This window comes from Eptatretus burgeri, unplaced genomic scaffold (genome assembly GCF_056783735.1).
Source record: "Eptatretus burgeri isolate ZD-2024b unplaced genomic scaffold, Ebu_testis_v1 Ebu_testis_scaffold_357, whole genome shotgun sequence".
NCBI lineage: Eukaryota > Metazoa > Chordata > Myxini > Myxiniformes > Myxinidae > Eptatretus > Eptatretus burgeri.
Genome location: NW_028222306.1, coordinates 8,204 through 25,405, shown reverse-complemented (window position 1 = coordinate 25,405; position 17,202 = coordinate 8,204). Strand labels below are relative to the sequence as shown.

At 46.4% G+C, this 17,202-nt stretch overlaps 1 protein-coding gene and 1 long non-coding RNA gene across 9 annotated transcripts in view; one reads left to right on the top strand and one right to left on the bottom strand.

Annotated features, from left to right (window-relative positions):
• Nucleotides 1–16,598, top strand: part of LOC147007268 (uncharacterized) — a 41,022-nt gene extending 24,424 nt beyond the window's left edge. For 3 of the 6 annotated variants that reach the window (XM_085867452.1, XM_085867457.1, XM_085867458.1), the window contains 3 exons: nt 10,938–11,048; nt 14,649–14,726; nt 16,163–16,598. In XM_085867452.1, the coding sequence (XP_085723578.1) occupies nt 10,938–11,048; nt 14,649–14,666 (129 nt within the window). In that variant the 3' untranslated portion in view covers nt 14,667–14,726; nt 16,163–16,598. Of the gene's footprint in view, nt 1–10,937; nt 11,049–14,648; nt 14,727–16,162 lie in introns of those variants that run through there. The other 3 variants (XM_085867453.1, XM_085867462.1, XM_085867456.1) reach the window with 2 other exon arrangements.
• Nucleotides 418–10,805, bottom strand: LOC147007269 (uncharacterized). 3 transcript variants are annotated; one of them, XR_015054304.1, is made up of 4 exons: nt 10,390–10,805; nt 10,137–10,221; nt 935–9,586; nt 418–813 (listed from the first exon to the last, which is right to left on the bottom strand). It is a non-coding gene; the product is annotated as an uncharacterized LOC147007269 (long non-coding RNA). The 3 variants fall into 3 exon arrangements; XR_015054302.1 differs by lacking the exon at nt 418–813 and having other exon boundaries at nt 832–9,586; XR_015054303.1 differs by lacking the exon at nt 418–813 and having other exon boundaries at nt 832–9,586; nt 10,443–10,805.
• Nucleotides 16,599–17,202: the final 604 nt, after the last annotated feature.

The following is a 17,202-nucleotide window of genomic DNA, read 5'->3' as shown; positions in this document are numbered from 1 at the left end:
AATTATTTAACACAGGTGTTTAAACTCTGACACAAATTCAGGTAAATTGGTCTCAATGTAAAGTGATGAGAACACACTTGTTCGATAAGAAAAGTATAATTCCTGGATGCTGTCCTTCGAATAACCCAAGTGGTTTTTAATGACCTTTGTTGAACCTTTCACCTCCCAATCATCGTTTTTAATCTTACCCTTCATATTGACCCCCAGGATATCCATGGTAATCGTCATGGCCAATGAAATTTAGAGTTTATAATCTGTCCCTCACCTCTTGATCTCTCAAAATCTTGGAGTTACTCAGTGAGGACTAGAATATGGAATACCCACACTGTTGATGAGAGTGGAAAAATCACGACAACACTCTCAATGTCAAACTTCCAGGGTTATCGTATCCATAGACTCATGAATTACCCCCACAAGTGTGTGGATCAGGTGGTTTATTCTCATCACACCAAGCTCCTCGACGCACATTCGTGGAGCACCCAAAACCCCCATCATAACACGTCATCAACTTGGGGAAAAACACAAGCTATGGTAAAGCAAGCTCAAGACACAGCTGCTTCTTCTACTGTCTGTGTAGCATCATTGGCTGGGGGTACAGCTGTGCAACTGATGCAATACCCTCTGCTGATTCTATCAGGAATTTGTAATTTGTTCATGGTGCCAGCGATAGCTCACCTACTCTTCAAAAAGGACACCGTGGGATCTTTAACGTCCACCAACTCATCCCAGGATATCAGAATGAACTGAAGAGACTGTAATTACCGGTAATTATTAATTCCGAGCCGTCTCCCCGTCTCGTGTTCCCGTCACAAACTGCACAGAGAAAACAAATGTAATAAAGAGATTTATCAAACCCGACATTGGGAATGTAAATGGACAAAACAACGAACACCCCAAACCGAGTAAACTGAGGCCTTCCATCGTCCCAACCAACCATGATGGCTTCCTTTGGAGGGTGAGGATTCTTCTTCTTCAAAAACCTTTCATTGGTCCACAATTCAGTGACGTCACGCGGCGACGCCGACAGAGCAAGAGAAGAAGAAGAAGAAAAACTTTTTTCGCAAAACAGGTTTGTGAAACCGACGAGAACATTTTACTCGAAACAAAGGGATGAAATAAAAGATCCACGGAAGAGTAAAATCCCTGAAAACCGGAACTCCAAACTCACCATTGTTCAAAACCGATATATTTACATCATGTGCAAGCTGAGACCTGAAAGGGTCTTCCTTGACCCCTCATGGCTTTCTTATCTCTTTTTACATCATTGACATTTTTAATACTTAAACACCGATTCAAACTACTGTAGTTGCTGAATAAATCACCCGGGACAAACGGGCGCTGAATATCAAGGGTCAGAGGTCAAATTTGTGGCCAACCAAGACCGTTTGATGAAAACCCACAAGGGTGGACACGTGTCCTGAACTTGTTTCCCACAATCAGAACATTTTTGTATTTCCTGGAAAAAGGGGGAATACTGGGAAACTTCCATTGTGATGACCTCTGACACCGAAGGTGGACGCAGGTGAAGTTTTCACCCGTTTGTTTGTCCGTCCGTGAACAGGACACTGTGTCTGAAAAAGTTGCGGACGGATTCGGACGAAACTTGGCGGACACGTTTGGAGTGAGACAAGGATGGACTGATTCGATTTTGGTGAAGATCCGGATCCGATAATTTTTTAAAAAGTGATTCTTCACCATTGAGAGTTTCGGGCTGAAAATGATTAGCGGTAGAGCATGGCATCTCAAAAAGTTGTGGACGAGTTATGACAAAACTTGGTGGGTGAGTTGGGGAAGCGACAAGAACAAGCCGATTCAATTTTGGTTCAGGTCCGGATCCAGATCCAGCCTATCAGTGGAATGCAAAAATGAAATGCCTTAGTATTGTGGTTTGATTGGTTTTTATTGTTCAGGATAATCGTGTTGATCTCTGGTCCCTCTTTCATGAGGTTTGTGCTTTTGTGAAACCTCAACATTTCTTTGTAGAACACCATCCTTCTCAACGAGGTCTACTTTCATCTCCACCTGGTCAGAACTTGAACAGAGACGTCATTTTAATGGGGTGTCTTCCAACCAAACAAGGTATGCCCACTGATCTCCATACCAACTGGATAGGTTGCCAACCATTTACTTCTTCATCAAATAGAGCGAATCGCTCAACATCAATGCCCGACCTCACTCCAGCTCTTGTGGCTGGATGGAAGCAAATCCTCGCACCAATGTTCCAACATCGAGTGAAAGCCTTCCCAGAAGAGTGGACGCTGTTATAGGAGCAAAGGGGGGACCAACTCCATATTAATGTCCATGATTTTCGAATGAGATGTTGGACGAGCAGGTGTCCACATACCTTTGGCCATGCAGTGTACGTCACATCATCAGAGAAGCAAAGCAGTCGAGCAGACCATCTGTCAATTCACAGTCCAGCACGACCAATGTTTTTTGTCGCCAACATGTGGTCAGTGCTTGGTGGTCAGTTTGAAGGGTGAAGTGATGTCCACAGAGGTATGTACTCCACTTTTCCACTCCAGACACAGGCTGGAGCTTCCTTCTCAACTGTCGAGTATTTCTTTTCAGCAGGAGACAATGTGTGGGATGCGAAGGACACTCAGATCCCACACAAAAAATCCCATTCACAGACAGGTGAGCATGGACACAGCATCATACTGATTTATACCCACTCGTTATCCCATAAAAATCCCATAGAGTAGAGAGAGCATGGACACAGCAGCGTACTGGTTTATACCGACTCGTTATCCCATAAAAATCCCATACAGTGTAGAGCGAGTATGGACACAGCATCACACTGGTTTATACCCACTCGTTATCCCATAAAAATCCCATACAGAGGAGAGTGAACATGGACACAGCATCATCCTGGTTTATACCCACTCGTTATCCCATAAAAATCCCACAGAGAGTCGAGAGAGAATGGACACAGCATCGTACTGGTTTATACCCACAAAAATCCCACACAGGGAAGAGCGAGTATGGACACAGCATCGTACTGGTTTATACCCACTCGTTATCCCATAAAAATCCCATACAGGGTAGAGCGACTATGGACACAGCATCACACTGGTTTATACCCACTCATTATCCCATAAAAGTCCAAGACAGAGGAGAGCGAGTATGCACACAGCATCGTACTGGTTTGTACCCACTCGTTATCCCATAAAAATCCCATGCAGAGTAGAGAGAGCATGGACACAGCATCGTACTGGTTTATACCCACTCGTTATCCCATAAAAATCCCATAGAGAGTCGAGAGAGCATGGACACAGCATCGTACTGGTTTATACCCACTCGTTATCCCACAAAAATCCTATACAGAATCGAGAGAGCATGGACACAACATCGTACTGGTGTATACCCACTCGTTATCCCATAAAAATCCCATACAAAGCAGAGAGAGCATGGACACAGCATCGTTCTGGTTTATACCGATTCTTTTTCCCACAAAAATCCCATACAGAGTTGAGGGAGTACGGACACAGCATCGTACTGGTTTATACCCACTCGTTATCCCATAAAAGTCCCATACAGGGTAGAGTGACTATGGACACAGCATCACACTGGTTTATACCCACTCGTTATCCCATAAAAGTCCAAGACAGAGGAGAGCGAGTCGGCACACAGCATCGTACTGGTTTGTACCCACTCGTTATCCCACAAAAATCCCATACAGAATAGAGCATGGACACAACATCGTACTGGTGTATACCCACTCGTTATCCCATAAAAATCCCATACAGAGGAGAGAGAGCATGGACAAAGCATCGTTCTGGTTTATACCTACTCGTTTTCCCACAAAAATCCCATAGAGTCGAGGGAGTAAGGACACAGCATCATACTGGTTTATACCCACTCGTTATCCCATAAAAATCCCATACAGAGTAGAGAGAGCATGGACACAGCATCGTACTGGTTTATATGCACTCGTTATCCCATAAAAATCCCATACAGGGTAGAGCGACTATGGACACAGCATCACACTGGTTTATACCCACTCGTTATCCCATAAAAGTCCAAGACAGAGGAGAGCAAGTATGCACACAGCATCGTACTGGTTTGTACCCACTCGTTATCCAATAAAAATCCCATACAGAGTAGAGAGAGCATGGACGAAGCATCATACTGGTTTATACCCACTCGTTATCCCATAAAAATCCCATACAGAGTAAAGAGGGCATGGACACAGCATCGTACTGGTTTATACCCACTCGTTATCCCACAAAAATCCCATACAGAATAGAGCATGGACACAACATCGTACTGGTGTATACCCACTCGTTATCCCATAAAAATCCCATACAGAGTAGAGAGAGCATGGACACAGCATCATACTGGTTTATACCCACTCGTTATCCCATAAAAATCCCATACAGAGTAGAGAGAGCATGGACACAGCATCGTACTGGTTTATACGCACTCGTTATCCCATAAAAATCCCATACAGGGTAGAGCGACTATGGACACAGCATCACACTGGTTTATACCCACTCGTTATCCCATAAAAGTCCAAGACAGAGGAGAGCGAGTATGCACACAGCATCGTACTGGTTTGTACCAACTCGTTCTCCCATAAAAATCCCATACAGGGTAGAGAGAGCATGGACGAAGCATCATACTGGTTTATACCCACTCGTTATCCCATAAAAATCCCATACAGAGTAGAGAGGGCATGGAGACAGCATCGTACTGGTTTATACCCACTCGTTATCCCACAAAAATCCCATACAGAATAGAGCATGGACACAACATCGTACTGGTGTATACCCACTCGTTATCCCATAAAAATCCCATACAGAGTAGAGAGAGCATGGACACAGCATCATACTGGTTTATACCCACTCGTTATCCCATAAAAATCCCATACAGAGTACAGAGTAGAGAGAGCATGGACACAGCATCGTACTGGTTTATACGCACTCGTTATCCCATAAAAATCCCATACAGGGTAGAGCGACTATGGACACAGCATCACACTGGTTTATACCCACTCGTTATCCCATAAAAGTCCAAGACAGAGGAGAGTGAGTATGCACACAGCATCGTACTGGTTTGTACCCACTCGTTATCAAATAAATATCCCATACAGAGTGGAGAGAGCATGGACGAAGCATCATACTGGTTTATACCCACTCGTTATCCCATAAAAATCCCATACAGAGTAGAGAGGGCATGGACACAGCATCGTACTGGTTTATACCCACTCGTTATCCCATAAAAATCCCATACAGAATTGAGAGGGCATGGACAAAGCATCGTTCTGGTTTATACGCACTCGTTATCCCATAAAAATCCCATACAGGGTAGAGCGACTATGGACACAGCATCACACTGGTTTATACCCACTCGTTATCCCATAAAAGTCCAAGACAGAGGAGAGCGAGTATGCACACAGCATCGTACTGGTTTGTACCAACTCGTTCTCCCATAAAAATCCCATACAGGGTAGAGAGAGCATGGACGAAGCATCATACTGGTTTATACCCACTCGTTATCCCATAAAAATCCCATACAGAGTAGAGAGGGCATGGAGACAGCATCGTACTGGTTTATACCCACTCGTTATCCCACAAAAATCCCATACAGAATAGAGCATGGACACAACATCGTACTGGTGTATACCCACTCGTTATCCCATAAAAATCCCATACAGAGTAGAGAGAGCATGGACACAGCATCATACTGGTTTATACCCACTCGTTATCCCATAAAAATCCCATACAGAGTACAGAGTAGAGAGAGCATGGACACAGCATCGTACTGGTTTATACGCACTCGTTATCCCATAAAAATCCCATACAGGGTAGAGCGACTATGGACACAGCATCACACTGGTTTATACCCACTCGTTATCCCATAAAAGTCCAAGACAGAGGAGAGCGAGTATGCACACAGCATCGTACTGGTTTGTACCCACTCGTTATCAAATAAATATCCCATACAGAGTGGAGAGAGCATGGACGAAGCATCATACTGGTTTATACCCACTCGTTATCCCATAAAAATCCCATACAGAGTAGAGAGGGCATGGACACAGCATCGTACTGGTTTATACCCACTCGTTATCCCATAAAAATCCCATACAGAATTGAGAGGGCATGGACAAAGCATCGTTCTGGTTTATACCCACTCGTTTTCCCCACAAAAATCCCATACAGGGTCGAGGGAGTAAGGACACAGCATCATACTGGTTTATACCCACTCGTTATCCCATAAAAATCCCATACAGAGTAGAGAGAGCATGGACACAGCATCGTACTGGTTTATACGCACTCGTTATCCCATAAAAATCCCATACAGGGTAGAGCGACTATGGACACAGCATCACACTGGTTTATACCCACTCGTTATCCCATAAAAGTCCAAGACAGAGGAGAGCGAGTATGCACACAGCATCGTACTGCTTTATACCCACTCGTTATCCCATAAAAATCCCATACAGAGTCGAGAGAGCATGGACACAGCATCGTACTGGTTTGTTCCCACTCGTTATCCCATAAAAATCCCATACAGAGTAGAGAGAGCATGGACACAGCATCATACTGGTTTATACCCACTCGTTATCCCATAAAAATCCCATACAGAGTACAGAGTAGAGAGAGCATGGACACAGCATCGTACTGGTTTATACGCACTCGTTATCCCATAAAAATCCCATACAGGGTAGAGCGACTATGGACACAGCATCACACTGGTTTATACCCACTCGTTATCCCATAAAAGTCCAAGACAGAGGAGAGCGAGTATGCACACAGCATCGTACTGGTTTGTACCCACTCGTTATCAAATAAATATCCCATACAGAGTGGAGAGAGCATGGACGAAGCATCATACTGGTTTATACCCACTCGTTATCCCATAAAAATCCCATACAGAGTAGAGAGGGCATGGACACAGCATCGTACTGGTTTATACCCACTCGTTATCCCATAAAAATCCCATACAGAATTGAGAGGGCATGGACAAAGCATCGTTCTGGTTTATACCCACTCGTTTTCCCCACAAAAATCCCATACAGGGTCGAGGGAGTAAGGACACAGCATCATACTGGTTTATACCCACTCGTTATCCCATAAAAATCCCATACAGAGTAGAGAGAGCATGGACACAGCATCGTACTGGTTTATACGCACTCGTTATCCCATAAAAATCCCATACAGGGTAGAGCGACTATGGACACAGCATCACACTGGTTTATACCCACTCGTTATCCCATAAAAGTCCAAGACAGAGGAGAGCGAGTATGCACACAGCATCGTACTGGTTTGTACCAACTCGTTCTCCCATAAAAATCCCATACGGAGTAGAGAGAGCATGGACGCAGCATCGTACTGGTTTATACCCACTCGTTATCCCATAAAATCCCATACAGAGTAGAGAGAGCATGGACACAGCATCGTACTGGTTCATATCCACTCGTTATCCCACAAAAAATCCCACACAGGGTGGAGCGAGTATGGACACAGCATCACACTGGTTTATACCCACTCGTTATCCCATAAAAATCCCATAGAGTTGAGAGAGCATGGACACAGTATCGCACTGGTTTATACCCACTCGTTATCCCATAAATATCCCACACAGGGTAGAGCGACTATGGACACAGCATCACACTGGTTTATACCCACTCGTTATCCCATGAAAATCCCAGACAGAGGAGAGCGAGTATGCACACAGCATCGTACTGGTTTATACCCACTCGTTATCCCATAAAAATCCCATACGGAGTAGAGAGAGCATGGACACAGCATCGTACTGGTTTATACCCACTCGTTATCCCATAAAAATCCCATACAGAGTAGAGAGAGCATGGACACAGCATCGTACTGGTTTCTACCCACTCGTTATCCCACAAAAATCCCACACAGGGTAGAGCGACTATGGACACAGCATCACACTGGTTTAAACCCACTCGTTATCCCATGAAAATCCCAGACAGAGGAGAGTGAGTATGCACACAGCATCGTACTGGTTTGTTCCCACTCGTTATCCCATAAAAATCCCATGCAGAGTAGAGAGAGCATGGACACAGCATCGTACTGGTGTATACCCACTCGTTATCCCATAAAAGTCCCATACAGAGTAGAGAGAGCATGGACACAGCATCGTACTGGTTTATACCCACTCGTTATCCCACAAAAATCCTATACAGAATAGCGAGAGCATGGACACAACATCGTATTGGTGTATATCATCGTTACACTCCATTGGTGTACCCACTCGTTATCCCATAAAAATCCCATACAAAGCAGAGAGAGCATGGACACAGCATCGTTCTGGTTTGTACCGATTCTTTTTCCCACAAAAATCCCATATAGAGTAGAGGGAGTACGGACACAGCATCGAACTGGTTTATACCCACTCGTTATCCCATAAAAAATCCCATACAGACGAGAGATAGCATGGACACAGCATCGTACTGGTTTATACACACTCGTTATCCCATAAAAATCCCATACAGAGTAGAGAGAACGTGGACACAGCATCGTACTGGTTTATACCCACTCGTTATCCCATAAAAATCCCATACAGGGTAGAGCGACTATGGACACAGCATCACACTGGTTTATACCCACTCGTTATCCCATAAAAGTCCAAGACAGAGGAGAGCGAGTATGCACACAGCATCGTACTGGTTTGTACCCACTCGTTATCCCATAAGAATCCCATACAGAGTCGAGAGAGCATGGACACAGCATCGTACTGGTTTATACCCACTCATTATCCCACAAAAATCCTATACAGAATAGAGAGAGCATGGACACAGCATCGTACTGGTTTATACCCACTCGTTATCCCATAAGAATCCCATACAGAGTAGAGAGAACATGGACACAGCATCGTACTGGTTTATACCCACTCGTTATCCCATAAAAACCCCATACAGGGTAGAGCGACGATGGACACAGCATCGTAATGGTTTATACCCACTTGTTATCCCATAAAAATCCCATACAGGGTTGAGGGAGGATGGACACAGCATCGTACTGGTTTATACCCACTCGTTATCCCATAAAAAAATCCCATATAGAGTGGAGTGAGTAATGACACACCATCATACTGGTTTATACCCACTCGTTATCCCACAAAAATCCCATACAGAGTAGAACATTGAAAGAACATCTTGGGATCTCTTCTCTTCTCGTCTCAGGTTACCAATTAGTTTTACAACATTAACCCGAATCATCGTGTTTGAACCACAAATCCCAAAACATTTTTTCTCCATCTTCCTGTCTCATCGACGAGATGGGAATCGTTGCTGGAATGCGTGGGATTTACCAACTTCTTGATGGATTCCACCAACCAATCCATCACCCTCGTTACTCATTGAAGGTTTAACTCGTAAAGCGGAGGAATTCGAACTTAACTCCATGAACCATCGAGCATCATTGATCAGCAGATGGCGAACGAGGTCTACAAACATTTCCACATGAGAATGGGGACCCTTCCTCTGAAGAACATGAAGAAGAGTCTTTGTACATCATGGGAGATGTCGAAAGAAAAGCTTTCACCCACAACGACCTGCCAGGGTGAGTCAAACTTCTCGTCCATCGCCTCCTTCCATGAATCGGGAAGCAAACTGGGGAAGGGAGGGACAGGAACACGAAGGTCTCGGGTGAATCAACTGTGCAGTTTCACTCACATCACAAGAAGTCGACATTGAAGGTGCTCAACTAATCTCTTGATAGGGGTAACCAAGGTAACCAGGTAATCTGTTTATGACAGACATGAACATAATGTATATACTGTGTTTCTATCTAAATTCCAGCAATGTGTGTGTGTGTGTGTGTGTGTGTGTGTGTGTGTGTGTGTGTGTGTGTGTGTGTGTGTGTGTGTGTGTGTGTGTGTGTGTGTGTGTGTGTGTGTGTGTGTGTGTGTGTCTGTGACCGCTGTTTCTCGACAACCACTGGTCCGATCTAATTGAAACTTGCCAGGTATATTGCTGGGGACCTGAGGATGTGCCTTTTCAAGGTTTGATATTAATCGGACAAGTGGTTCCGAAGTTTTGGCCATTTACTTGCCAAACCAATGACAGGACACGGTGCTATGACGTCACAATTGTTATTTTTTTTCACGTACGGGCACGCACGAGTACATATAAATATTAAAAGATGGAGGTGAGGTGCCACCTCGTTGTTTGTTGGATATTTCTCGCAGGCAGTGATGCACAAGTTCCTTGGTCTTCATCCTCATCTCCTCACTCATTTCCGATTGCTGTGCCATGGATTGGGGGGGGGGGGGTGGTGGTGTGCAGTTGTGAGCAACAAATCATTTTACTCTCCATCTCTCGGTATATTTACTCCCCTCTCGGGCCATTTTGTACTCTGTGGGTGTGTAAGACGAGGAGAAGGTTCGAGGTAAGAATTCCCGTTCTCTCCTCACACGGACAAAGGAGAAATCCTGAGTGATTTTATCATCGCGTTTCTCCTGATCACCTTCTTCCGCCATTACTTGTTATTCCTTGTCACCGCCGTCGCCATGGACACGGACGAGCTTCCTGTCCGCTCATTTGTTGTCACCGCCGTCGCCATTCCTCAGATCTCTCATGTGTGCCCGGCTGTTCTGCGCTTCCCTCTCCCACCACTCTTGTCTCAGGCTGCCTTTGTTTGATGTTCTGTGCGTTCGTCCTTATATGAGCCTCGACAATATATTCCCAAAAATAAATAGTTTAATCTTCCTTTAAATTTGTTGTTGTGTGTTATTCCTCAATCAGCATCGAAAAAGGTTATGATGAATAACCCATTAACGCTCCGCCTCTCCTCGCTCCCTCAGTGCGCAGCTCGGTCGGGATCTATACACCGCCTGAAAGGAGTTATTTCTCTTTTTTTCAATTTTAATGTATTTCGAACAAACACAAACCGTTTTTCTTTTGTACTCAGACAAAGATTGGTATTGCCGCTAGTAAACTGAATGCTCTTCCATTCTTGTAGTGCTTATACACCGCCTCGGCATTTTTTTGGCGTCGGATCGTATCGCCATCGAGGAGGGCCGTGCGCATGCGCAGAAAACTGTGTGAGCACAAGCTCCGCCCCTTGTACAAGGTGAATCTCGGGGGTTGAATCTCGATGGTATTTTACACGTTGTGTTTGTTGTGCGTTTTCCTGAATCATGGCGGCGTCGGATCTGATCGTCCTGATTGTGATGTGACCTGTGGGTAAGGCACGTGTCACGTGGTGTTTTATATTTAATAATATAAAATAATAATAAATTGTACTTTTTCATGTTATGTCCGTGTGTGTGTCCGTGTGTATGTGTCGGTATGTGTCGGTGTGTGTGTGTGTCCGTGTCCGTGTGTGTGTCCGTGTGTGTACGCGTGTGTATGTGTTTGTGTACGTGTGTGTGTGTGTATGAGTGTGTACGCGTACGTGTGTGTGTGTGTGTGTGTGTGTATGTGTACGTGTGTTTGTGTGTGTTTGTGTACGTGTGTATGTGTGTGTGTGTACGTGTGTGTGTGTGTGTGTGTGTGTGTGTGTGTGTGTGTGTGTGTGTGTAGAACGCCTCGGTGAAGTGTGCTTACCCACCCCATTGTACTTTTTCTGCATATGGACACCCCCCCCACCCCCTGTCCACTGCACTCACCCACCCCCTGTCCACTGCACTCACCCACCGCCTGTCCACTGCACTCACCCACCCCCTATCCAATGCACTCATGCCCACCCCCTGTCCACTGAACTTACCCACCGCCTTGTCCACTGTACTCACCCACCCCTGCCCACTGCACTCACCCCCCTATCCACTGCACTCATGCCCACCCCTGTCCACTGCACTCACCCACCCTATCTCCACTGAACTCACCCACCCCTGCCCACTGCACTCATGCCCACCCCTGTCCACTGCACTCATGCCCACCCCCTGTCCACTGCACTCGCCCACCCCCTGTCCACTGCACTCGCCCACCCCCTGTCCACTGCACTCACCCACCCCCTGTCCACTGCACTCACCCACCCCTGTCCACTGCACTCACCCACCCCTGTCCACTGCACTCATGCCCACCCCTGTCCACTGCACTCATGCCCACCCCCTGCCCCCCGCACTCATGCCCACCCCTGCCCACTGCACTCATGCCCACCCCTGCCCACTGCACTCATGCCCACCCCTGTCCACTGCACTCACCCACCCCCTGTCCACTGCACTCATGCCCACCCCCTGCCCACTGCACTCATGCCCACCGCACTCATGCCCACCCCCTGCCCACTGCACTCATGCCCACCCCCTGCCCACTGCACTCATGCCCACCCCCTGCCCACTGCACTCATGCCCACCCCTGTCCACTGCACTCGAGTACCTATATATAGAGAGTTGCGACATAGGGGGACCAGAATTTGATGGTCACGTGACACATGGGCGCCATTTTGTTTCACACTCTTGCGCCAAGCTCCGCATCGAATCCAGATCTTCACCGAGTGAGCTCGGAGAGACCGAGTTTGAAACTGAGTGAAACTTTATTAGTCAAAATGACGTGTTGTTGCGCCTTTGGGTGCAGCAACAAATCTGAGAAGGGGTACAGGATGTATAGGTTTCCAACAGATGCAAAAAGACGGAAGATATGGGAGCAAAAAGTGAGCAGAGTGGGATGGAAGCCGAGTTCTTCATCATGTTTGTGCGAGGTAAGAGAAGGGCTGTATCAGTCCCATGTATTAATATCAGCGAATGTATGAAGGAAGTGACTGTGTCTGCGCACCTTATTCATTGGAATGCCATTATTATTAATCATTATGACATTGTTATGAAAATCCAATTCTTTGTAATACATAAAAATAATTTATGTATTATATAATATAAAAATAATAATACAAGATCTTTGGCCGAGTAAAACATGAGAATAAATATATATATATATATATATATATATATATATATATGTCCAGTGATGTATCCCACCCTCCTGATGTATTGCTTCATTCATGCATGCTGCGACGGCGGAAGCGCACGCACCGCGCGTTATCCAGAGTGAAACAAAATGGCGCCTATAGCTGAGTTGTCGCTACTCTCTATATATTGGTACTCCACACTGCACTCACCCACCCCCTGTCCACTGCACTCACCCACCCCCTGCCCACTGAACTCACACACCCCCTGCCCACTGCACTCATGCCCACCCCCTGTCCAATGCACTCATGCCCACCCCCTGTCCAATGCACTCATGCCCACCCCCTGTCCCCTGCACTCACCCACCCCCCACCCCCTGCCCACTGCACTGATGCCCACCCCCTGTCCAATGCACTCATGCCCACCCCCTGTCCACTGCACTCACCCACCCCCTGTCCACTGCACTCATGCCCACCTGTCCACTGCACTCACCACCCGGGTACCACGTGCTCCATGGGTCAAATGAGCCCATCCTGTCTCCCAATTCCACGTGTACCCTTGTGTACATGGAGCGAACTGAATCTTTGTACTTTGGGTGATCCGAGGAACACATGAGATCGAGGAGAGAGGGTGTGTGAGATGGACGAGTGGGTGGTCTGGGGGGCGGGGGGGTGAGTGAGATGGAAGAGTGGGTGATCTGGAGGGCGGGGGGGGTGAGTGAGATGGAAGAGTGGGTGATCTGGAGGGGGGTGTTTGACACGGAAGTGTGGGTGGTCTGGGGGGCGCGAGGGGGGGTGAGTGAGATGGAAGAGTGGGTGATCTGGAGGGGGGTGAGTGAGATGGAAGTGGGTGATCTGGGAGGGTGAGTGAGATGAAGAGTGGGTGATCTGGAGGGGGGTGTGAAATGGAAGAGTGGGCGATCTGGAGGGGGGTGAGTGAGATGGAAGAGTGGGTGATCTGGAGGGGGTGTGTGAGGTGGATCACCCTCTCTTTCATCTCAACTCACGTACGAGTTCACAAAGACTTGGTGGAGGAAATCTTTCATGAACTATTACCATCACCACCTCAGGTTGACGGAGGTGAAGTTTTCACTCCTGTCTGTCTGTCTGTCTGTCTGTGAGCAGGATATTTCAAAAAGTTGGGGACGGATTCGGACGAAATTTGGAGGACAGATTGGGTGTGTCACAAGGACGAATTTATTCGATTTTGGTGAAGATCCAAATTCGCATTCAGATCCGAGAATTTTTCATATGATTCTTCACCAATGAGAGACGGGGCCAAAAACAATATATAATCGCACAAAATCTCACAAGGTTATGGATGGATTCTGACCAAACTTGGTGGATACGTTATGTGTGTGGGACAAGGACAAATCCATTCAATTTTGATGAAGATCAGGATCTGCAGATGAGAATTTTTCAAGTGATTCTTCACCATTGAGAGATCGGGGCTAAAATGATACATTGTACAACATCTCACAAGGTTATGGATGGATTCAGGCCAAACTTGGTGGATGAGTTGGGTCGGTAACAACAACAACCGATTCGATCTTGGTTCAGGTCCGGATTCAGATCCAACCTATCAGTGGAATACAACACGTAAACTGTTCATCCTGGAGGAGGTATTCACTCTACCAAGTGTAGTTTTGGTTTGTTCTGTAACTACAAGCTTCATGATGAATTATATCTCAAGGACACTCAATTTCACGACTAAAGCTTGGAAGGTTGTTCCCTCAAGTCATCGCATTCAATCCCCTTTGTCCATTGTGTCACGATTTTCGTTCTCCTTCACATCTTTACTCCCACTAATCAGTCGCTCCTGACATTCCACAGGCCTCACGCTCCAGGTGAAAGTATCTCCATCTCGAGGAGAGATTGGTGTTGGTGATACGAAAATCTTCCTATGCCAAGGTCAGTAAGTTCCAATCTGCATTCTTCAAAAGTAAAAGGTTTGCTCAGAGGTGGAAGTGTGGGTGATCTGGGTATACGAATCGGGCGAGGCAGCCTCTCTCACTGCACTGCAGGTGCAGCAGGTGCCCAGTGGACCCTTTATTACTGGATGCTGACTGAACATTCTGCCTCTTTGTCACTAAACTACACCTTGGAATCCCTCTGAGACAGGATGACAAAACTAAGACGATTAAGCTCTGGCGATCTGAGAAGGCCCAAGACTGCACGAAAAAACCAATTCAACAAGTAATAAAGACGTAAGATGTCATCGCCCCCACTGTTGTCGTAATTTCGCTGTGTGGAGTTAAAGGGATAGCCCATATTTATGTACAACTAAAATGGCTGCCAGTCCACCAGTTAGCCATCTTTGATCAGATCCAAAATAAAGCGAGGTGCACGTGTACGCCATCATGTTCCATGCTTGGACCAAGTTTGAACAAACTAAGGACCATGCATGTCTGAGAAATGGTTGGGGACACATTTCCGTAACAAAATGGCCCCCAGTCGCCCATCTTGGATCTATTCTCGAAGATAAACGAGGTGCATATGTAAGCCATCGTTCGTTATCCGGGTGCCAAGTTTGAACAACGTCGGTGAATGCTTGTCCGAGACATGGTTGAGGACGTGTTGAAGATCGGGTTTTGTTTGACAACTAAAATGGCCGCCAGTCGGCCATCTTGGGTGGAATGCCGAAATGAAACGACGTGCATATGTATCCCATCATGCGTCGTCTTTGTGCCAAGTACGAATCAAATCGGTGTTTACTGTGTACATATCTGAGGTATGGCTGAGGACGCACACACGCACGCACGGACACGAAAATGGAGACCAAATCCGTAAGTCCCCGTTTCAGACAAAGTCCAAAAGGGGCTGATAATCTGTCCTAATAAATGTCAGTGTGTGTCTGTCATTCAGCCAGTCCGACCGTGAGTCAATCTGTCCGTCTGTTCGTCAGTCCACCATAACTCCAAAACTATGAAACCGAGCGGCCCCAAACTTTGAGTGCATAATAAGGGAACTCCAAGGTAGTGCATGAGGGAAATTTGTGTGTTTGGGTGGATTTAAACATCCCCCTTTAAAGATAAATGAACGGCCTTATTTAATTATCCATTATTAAGGCTCATCCTTGGTTACCTCGCTGTCCCTCGCTGGGGTCTTAATTTGCAATTTTTTGGGGGCCTGCTCAGCAATGCCTTCACTTGGAAGAGGCCGTAACGGTTTCTTAATGAAAAAGTTCTTTTTCACTTTCTTCATTCACATCATCGAATGTCTGAATATCATTTCCACGAATCGCTAGAGACATTGCAATTCTTATAAACGCCTGGATACGCCGGCATTCGTGGCTTTATTTCATTTCCGCACATGCCATAACCTCTGAAATGTCTTGATCTTTGCAGAATTTCAAAATTTAACGTTCTTGGTTGATCTCAACAGCAGTTCCGACTGCTAAAAAAGAAAGTGTTCATTTGTTCAACTCAGACATTGCTTGACATTACAGGTATCTCTGGGTGCATGGTGTTTATATGACCGATCGATAATCGCTTGCCAAGCTTGCCAGCCTTATTTAATTAGCTTATTCATATTTGAAGTCTTTAATTTTAAAAAAAAATGTCCTTTTGTCGATGTTTTCGATCTATTGTTTGCTGTTGAGATGTCCAGGGTTGTGTTCAGTTTTCAAGCAGCTCGCCAGCGCTTGCCAAGCCAGCCGTTCCTTATCAAATGTTTCGTTGAAGTGCTTGCTTGAGTGCTGAAGCAACTTGGCGTGTGCTCTTTAAGCTTCAATCTCTTCAAGCTTCGTTCTCTACAAGCTTTCTTGGCGATACCGTGACATTTCTGGAGTTTAGGAAAGCAAAAGAAATTAGGTCAGGTCAGGTTCGATCTGTGACCTGCTACAGGTACCATGTAAACCTGTACTAACCTGTTCCATGGTCGGGTTGTCGGCGACTAAACCGTCTCCCCCACCAGGTTTTCTGGTGAGGAGGGTGTTTGGATATGGACACCCAGCAGGATTAAAAACAAAACCTGTCAAAGGGCGGAGGAGCTCCTTGTGAGCCAACGGCCATCCATATCTAGTGCCCAACTGTGTCTGCGGACGTCCTCCTGCAGTTGGGTTACTTCTTATTAGGAGGTTGGTGGCAGGATTTGCACTCCAGCCACCGTAAAACGCTTCATTCCGCAAAACGCAAAAACGCAAAAAAATCTGAAAACCCACTCCGTGGGAGTACCTCCTGTGCAGCTTCCCTCCGCAGGGCAGCTCACCGGATGATGGGATTGGGGCAAAGCCTTCGGGACCCCCAATCTTTGATAGGAGGGAAACCACGGGGTAACATCCCTGGGTCAGATTGCGGGAGAGTGTGTCGGAGTGGTGCTGAGGTGTCGTCCACCAGACGGCGGTCTCCTTGGGTTAACCTGAGGCGGTCCCTTCGGGTGGGTGCCT